Source organism: Mytilus edulis, chromosome 3 (assembly GCF_963676685.1).
Source record: "Mytilus edulis chromosome 3, xbMytEdul2.2, whole genome shotgun sequence".
NCBI classification, from domain to species: domain Eukaryota; kingdom Metazoa; phylum Mollusca; class Bivalvia; order Mytilida; family Mytilidae; genus Mytilus; species Mytilus edulis.
In genome coordinates, this window is record NC_092346.1 from 44,453,079 (window position 1) to 44,461,451 (window position 8,373).

The 8,373-nt window shown below is 32.9% G+C and overlaps 1 protein-coding gene across 1 annotated transcript; it reads left to right on the forward strand.

Moving 5' to 3' along the window:
• The first annotated feature begins 2,017 nt into the window (after window positions 1-2,017).
• LOC139516602 (countin-1-like) lies at window positions 2,018-6,554 on the forward strand. Its single transcript, XM_071306798.1, has 7 exons — window positions 2,018-2,041; window positions 2,592-2,799; window positions 3,350-3,485; window positions 4,043-4,155; window positions 5,156-5,251; window positions 5,625-5,765; window positions 6,332-6,554. Exons 1-7 carry the CDS (start codon window positions 2,036-2,038, stop codon window positions 6,430-6,432), a joined length of 801 nt encoding a protein of 266 aa, XP_071162899.1. The 5' UTR covers window positions 2,018-2,035; the 3' UTR covers window positions 6,433-6,554.
• The last annotated feature ends 1,819 nt before the right edge of the window (window positions 6,555-8,373 follow it).

Here is an 8,373-nt window from a genome sequence, read left to right on the forward strand (position 1 = left end):
GTTTATAATTTTAATTTTGAGCTTTTTCAAGATCTTTCAATACCGTTAGGGAGCTACCATTTGATTTTTATAGGGGGGGGGGGGGGGTATGTGCAAGCAGAGACATATAATAAATGGTCTTAAACTGAAAGTCGTCCAAGTTGTAAAGAGAATTTTTGGTGGGTCTACATAATAAATTAGACTAGGTAAAGTATATTGATTGTTGTTTTCTTAACAGAATAGAAAATTAATGGACGAAATAAAAAATAACAAAGAAAAGGGAGTGCTTAAATATATAAAAAAAAGACTCAATAAGAAAATGAGCAAAATAAACAAAGACTGCAAAGACAACTCGAAATGGCCTAACCAAAGATTCAAATTGCATGTACTATATAAACCCTTGTCATAACTTGTGACTGTCGTACAATTAAAGGATGTATAAACACCCAAAGAGCTCATCCTCTCCAATCCAGACTCTCATACAAGGTTTATAATTAACTATGACAAACGTTCTTTTTGTCTCTATTAGATTCGAGTCATCGACAAGCGCTGGAATTTACAGTTTCATGACAAAATCAATAAAAAAACGAAAGACATATTGAAAACCAAAATTTACAATTAATTAATGCAAATCTGAGGAATTCTAGGCTCGGATCAAAACAACTTCAGTTTTACGAAATATTTGAACAGTTTATGAACTATAAATTTACATATCAAACGTGTTAGAGTAAAACAACTTTATGTTTCGTATTAGTATGAAATTCAAAACAGTGTAGCTGTGGCCATTGATTGACCCATCAAAATCATCCATTGACTGGGACAATTTACGTGAACGTTTGTCTGTAACAACCACTGTTCATGACGTACCTACGATAGACATTTAAACTGTGGGGTCAACAAAGGTTTCTTAACGCCTTTAATTATAAAATAATTCGAAAAATTAATCAGGAATAACCTTTGTGTTTTGATTTATATAATTGATATAAATCAAAATATCGTGTTATTTCTGATTAATTTTTCGAATTACTTTATTTAGGTGTTGAGAACCTTTGGTGACCCCATAGTTTAAGTGTCTTTAAAAAGTACATAGTGAGCATTGGTCGTTACATACAAACGTTCACCTAAATTGCCCCAGTCAATGAATGATTTTAATGTGTCAATCAATGGCCACAGCTACACTGTTTTGAATTTCATACTATTTGAAAATTTTACATATCAAACGAGTTTTATGTTTGAAATTGAAGGTCTTGGAATATTTCAAGAGATCTTCAATGAGTAATGGATATCCTGAATTCGAATTATGGAGATCCTGAAATATTTCAGCAGCTCCTTTAAAAGAACAACAGTTTTGACTTAATTTGCGTCTCGTACTATCGTACGTTGCGCCAAACAAACTATCTGCATGCGCAAAATGTCTACCTGCCATATTCTTCTAGATTATAAGTTTATTTTTCTTATTGTATGCTAAGCCATAGTTCACTGCTCCTTTTCAGACATGCCACACAGAGGGCTTTATTAGAACACTGAACTTTTTACACTCCGTCTCGAACAAAGGATCACTTATCAAAATGTCACGTAAACGAACATTAACTTAACACATCGTTTGCATGTGCATCGGTCTGGACATAAAATGCAATGATCGTGAACAGCTGTTATGAAAACTAAAGCTAAATCTAGAGAGCTTTTATTTGAACTTTCAATCTTTCCCTTTTCAAGCCAGTGCTGTTTAGTACAATTTAAGTACATACTTTTAGCTTACACGTACAGTATGTACTAAACAGAACAATTCTGACCTCGTTTACAGACAAATTTTCTAAACGTGCGAATATCTTTTCAAATATTTCTGACCTATTTCATAGTATACTTGTCTTTTATCTTATATTGTTGATGTCCGAATTTCATTCAATATCAATTTAAGATAAGTTATGTTTGCCCTTGAAACTCAAGATCTAGAAACTTTGGAATCTATAAACAAAAGATTATATGTTATCTTTGAACTATAAAAGGGATTCCTTTGCACAATTCGTTCCACTTTTTAGTTTATAGTTATAGGAAAATGAAGGTAAGATTTTATGCAGCAATATACACACTCTTTCCTGTTTTTAAATTGAGAAAATTCATAAACTGAGAAATCTTTAACAGAACTATAAAAAAAAAACAAAAAAAAAACCTTTATTTATTTTGTGCGTTCGAATGTCTTTTCTAGATTAACCGTTATCCGGAAGGCTCAAATTCAAACATTTGAAAACCAAGGTTGGAGCTATTTATATGACTAAAGGAGACTCTAAAAAAAATTAACAAAATTCATCTAAGCTGAACTTTGCCTACCTTTTAGGCTTAGCTTCTCTTAAAATAATTATCAATGGAAAATCTTTGAAAAGTGTGTTATAAAGCAAGTCAGTTCTGAAGCACTGACTTATGAGCTTAAGATACACTCGAGGACTAAAAGTCATGTTTAACCTTCTACAATGCAAGACCATTTAAAATGTAAATGGTTATATTATATGCATTTCTCAAAAAAGTCTAAACTTAACCGATTGCAGATTTTAAAAAAATCCAATAAAATGTTGACAGAATATTTTTGCGACTCAAAAGGTAAAAAACTTTTTCAGGTATTCTGTGTAGGGGTAGCATTGATGCTGGTTTGCCAGTCAACAGCAATGTCGCTGTTGAGGGATAGACCAAATCAGAAAGTTGTACACAGCTTCCTTCAGAAAGTAGAATACATAAATCCACACAACAAAGTTGGTGCTGATCTGTGTCCTACTTGTGTATCATTTACAGGACAGGCTATTAACACACTTCTCAATTTGATTCTGCGTAAGTAAAGTTTGAAATTATGTCCCACTTTGTATAGTGAAGTTATCGTATAGTGTTTTTTCGTATGAGCCTTCTAAAGATTTGCATGTATAATATAAATGTTTAAGTAAAATACCTAGAAGTTTGAGCTGTGTCCTGTACACGTAATACATCAAATGTACAATTAATAAGTTTATTTGTGTAACTTAACTGCAAAAGACACCAAAAGATGGATGATAGACGCACTAAGTTTATATATGTATGTATGACATGTATGAGTATATTACAATATTAGACAGACCGGTGACACATCAGAGATACAGCTTCACAACAGAGACAGTGCAAATACTCCCCCCCCCCCAAAAAAAAAATATAAAAAAATGATACCTTCGGACGAGTATGTGAATACTAGTATATTCAAACCTGTTTCAGTTAAATGTATTTTTCAAGTTTTTCGGTTTTGATTACCACAAATAACTTACAGGTGTTTTAAGCCTACATTGAGAATAATTAAGGTAAAGATGTATATATCTTAAGATTGGTCTATATATTCAAAATATCATGCTTACAGAGGGTGGAGTTGTCGGTACATGTGGAGCATTGTGCAGTGCTCTGGCACAGAAAACAGGAAGTCAGGCTCTCGGTGAAGTATGTGATCTCATATGCGATATTGCTGGCATTGAAGAATTCATCAAACTTATCGAAAAGTGAGTTTTCTTTTTTTATATATAGAATTAGAAATATGTAAAGCTTAGTTGAACTTACATATTGTTCATGGAGGTTTATGGTCTGTGCGTGACACACATTCTAGTAGTATTGAATACCGGGTATAATCATTGACAGTTTCAATACCGAACTCCAAGCGATTTAAACTTACAGCAATACACTTTTTAGTAGTGGTGAATAATCATGACACGTTCATCAATGTACTACAAGGGAGTTTAATGTTACAGAACCGAAATGATTTGTGACCAACGGACGGACGGACAAGCTGATTACTGTAGCCCTATTTACCGACTGGGGCCTACTGAATCCTAATTAAAAAACGCGACGAGCGTCGCCGTGTGTGTTTAGGAAGGGTAAGTAATAACTAATCGTCTTTGAGGGTTTTTATTATTCTAATTGTAGTTTGTAGCATGGAAAGTAAAAAAGTGTATTTGTCCGAAAATATTGTCAGAAAGTGAGGAACTATCATAACATCCGAGATACTAATGTAGAGTCATCTGCATGTTTTTTAATCAACTAATTCCCATTAATTTTGCAGGGCCGACTTAGATCCAATTTATTTCTGTGAAGAGATGAATCTCTGTCCCGTTAAAGATGATGGTGATGCAAAAATAACTCAACTTTCAGTCACTCCTAAATCTGGACCTCAAGGTAATGTTATAAATATATCATATGTTTTGACATTTGTTTATAGTACAAAAGTGTAAACATTTTATCAAAATACTGGAGTAATGACTCTTCTTATTTATTTCATGTATTTAAACAGACTTGTCTGGATTACCTTCCCTTATTGGTGTATCTCTTAATGCAAATGGTCACATTTGCCAGTTTTGTCATCATGCCCTATTTTCTGAAATTTACTGAATAGCACAAATTGTTCTCTTGAAATACATTCACAGGTAAAAAAATATGTAGAAAGAAGTGATTTATTGTTGTCTATTTGCTATGGATATACAATGTATATGAAAGAAGGGAGAGAAGGTTCGCTAGTCATGCAAGATTGTAACAGTTTGGTTAAATTACTTATAGAATTGGCAATCGGCTAACAATTTGTAACATATATTTTTGACATTTTTACTCTTTGAGTATGTTTGTTTTGTTCATGCATCGTTGACAATGTAATGGAATTTGATGCGACTGTCATACAAGTGAGAGGTTTAGCTAGCTATAAAACCAGGTTCAATCCACCATTTTCTACATTAGAAAATGCCTGTACCAAGTCAGGAATATGACAGTTGTTATCCATTCGTTTGATGTGTTTGGACTTTTGATTTTGCCTTTTGATTTTTGATTTTCCTTTTTGAATTTTCCTCGGAGTTCAGTATTTTTGTGTTTTTACTTTTTATATATATTAAGATCAATTTTGTTACATCTTGTGATCAATTTTATTTGGCAATCGCCAATGGCAGTCAGCAGGGTTAAAGAACATCAGTTGTTTGACCTGTTAGTCAAATGCGTCTTGTTTAAATATACTTTTTCACTTTTTTGGTCTTTTGGAAAATGTTGTTTGTGCTGTATTTAGACCCTTCTACAACGAAATTTGTTTTACATGCACACGTATAAAAATTGCGGTTTTTATCCAACGCAATCATAGGTTTGAACGTAGTTTTCAATTTAGACTCGTTTATATATGTATATTGTAATATTACAGGACAGTTTTCCATTGACTTCACATATGTCTCAGTGAACGGCACTGGCACCGGCGAAATTGTTTTAGAAGTAGAAACAGTAGATCACATTCCAGTGGGTAAGTCATGTAAGATCATGTAAATACGGAATTATTTGAATTACATGTCATTGAAAATGTTGTTGTAATAAAAAAAAATGTCTGTGCTCGCTGGTCAATCTAATTGATCCAAATATAAAAAAATTACTTATTCCATTATGGTGAACCCAAGATTATTTTTTCATTCAGTCAATGAAACGCAGGAACTTACTAATTTAAATGCTCCAGTGAGTGAGTGTCCGAATCAGTATTTATATATTAAAGTACGGTTGAAAGAGCTAAAAGTCTCTGGTACATGTAATTTCAGACTTAAGAATTTTGTACAAACGAGAATAATAAACAAAATGTCAGATGAATATGAGTTACAATGTATAAACCAACATGTTTTCTTCAGAGGGTTCCTTTTTGCATGAACTGGCGGACGCCGGATCGTATCCTCAGTCAGTAAAACTAAAAGCTCAACCAGATCCTAACTGTGACCCCACTCAAGGACCATGCGAAGAATGGATGCCTGGAAATTATACCGTTAAAATTGGTAACTTTTTATATAACATTATAATATAAAAAAAATGATGTATGGTTGCCAATGAGACAACTCTCCACAAGAGACCAAATGACATAGGAAACTAAAACAACTAAGGCCTGTTTCCAATGTCCAAACAGAGAATCAAATTGCATATCAAAGCAAAGTGTTCTAAGTCCTGGATATGAAATGTCAATAGAATCGAAAAGACAAATTACAAATAATTATAAAACACAAATAATTAAACTCTAGAATATCAAAATTTGGAATTTTACATGAAATTCCTAAATAATAAAATGCTGCTTTTTCGCTGGTCACAACATATTGCCCACACAAAAAACCGTACTTAGTGTATTAAATATTTTATTTAGAAACAGATAAATAAATGCGTACATAAATACAAAAACCATACTGACTTGATTTAAAATGTAAGATAGCAACACAGAAGAGTACAATTCTAAATAAACAAAAACAACGAGAAATACGGAAACTATAAATGAGATTTCTGTATTCGGACAGTTGCATTGACATATTGCAATATTAAACTTCTTGTATGATATGTATTCTTATATCAACAGCTATCTGCAATGGTGAATGTGGCAGCAAACATCCACACAGTGTCATTTACGATGAAGCAACAACAACTTTTGAAATCACAGAGAGCAATACAACAAATTAAGGCCACAATTTTTTGTGATATTTTCATGTTTTGTCAAGATGGAAACTGTCTCATTCTATTGCTGTAATCATATTTGTAATATCATTGAGTTCTATATAAAATTAAAAAAAGGATCAACCTTGTATTGCAGTTTGAATATTTTGAAGGAGGGTTTAATCTATGTTCAGATTTCCGATAGATTTGTTTGTCTTCAGTGAAAGTAACACATAAATCAAACGCGGAGTAAAATTATATTTGCTCACTTTCAACCTGTAGCTCTTTACACAAAAAATCGTATGTGTAAAATGTATCGTTAGTCTAAAATATTCCTTAACAATTCAATTACATGTTTTTATCGTAAGATCTTCTGGGGAAGTAGTATTGCTTTGTCGAAGGATATTTTACCATGATCAATGTAGCGAGTGCGACATCTGAATCATGAACAGCAAGACATAGTTTTCTGTTGGTTTTTTTTTTAGTTTGTGTTTTACGTTTGTTAATTCGTTACAATATAGGAACCTAAGTGATATTGATGTAGCGCTAAAGGGTATTGTTATCATCTATTACAGGCTCTTTCATGATTCGGAAATTTCAACGTTCTCGATTTCTTTTCACCTGAAACTGAAACTCTCTACAAAAAACATAGCAAGAATTATCAAATATATTGGACAGTACAATAAACCACATTAATCACAAACAAGCATGTCATTTCAAACTGTGTAGATGATTTGGAGTAAGATTCGTATTTTGTATTTTAATATGAGGCAACTCTCCATCCAAGTCACAATGCATAAACAGTTAACCCGCATAGGTCAAAGTACGGACTTCAACTTTCACACCGAAAAGCAAACTATAAAGGGTCAAAAAAGGACAAGTGTAGAACAATTCAAACAGGAAAACTTTATATTCACTAGTAACTCATTATGTCATGACTTTGTTACCCCGGTGAATTTTTTTTTACAAAATTATTTCATTGAATCAAAAATTTGGTTATGAAGTTTGGCTATATACCTGCAGAATTCTTATTAAATATGTCTATATGATAAAGGTGAATTGGTCTAATTCAAAAGTTTTGATATCCTCTTGATTAATCATAAATGTTCTACAATCAAAAAGGAAGATGTGGTATGATTGCCAAAGAGACAACTCTACACAAGAGACCAAAATGACTCAGAAATTAACATCTATAGGTCACCGTACGGATTTTAGCAATGAGCAAAGCACCATACCGCATAGTCAACTATAAAAAGCCCCGAAATGACAATGTAAAACACTTCAAACGAGAAAACTAACGGCCTTATTTATGTACAAAAAATGAACGAAAAACAAATATGTAACGCATTAACAAACGACAACCACTGAATTACAGGCTCCTGACATGGGACAGGCACATACTTAATAACACTTCATTTTCACTAAACTTTAGTTATACTTACAATGGTTGTTAATTGGATCCTGGTTGTGTCAGTATGTAAGGACCGTGTCAGTATGTAAGGACCATGTCAGTATGTAAGAACCGTGTCAGTATGTATAAGGACTGTTCCAGTATGTATAAGGACCATCGTACTTTTAAAGTAATCAATGTATTTATTATTGAGATAGATTTTCTTATGAAGATATTAGAAGATGTGGTATGAGTGTCAATGAGACAACTCTCCATCCAAGTCACAATCTGTAAACGAAAACCATGATAGGTCAAAGTACGGTCTTCAACACGGACCATTTGCTCACACCCAACAGCAAGGTATAAAGATCTATAAAGGGAACCGAAAGTGACAAGTGTAAAACCATTCAAACGAGAAAACCAACGGTCTAATCTGTATTTTAAAAAAACGAGAAATGAGAAACACGTATGAAACACATCAACAAACGACAACCACTAAACACCAAGTTCCTGATTTAGGACAGGCGCAAACAAATGCCGCGAGTTTAAACGTTTTAAAAGGTACAAATCTTCACCCT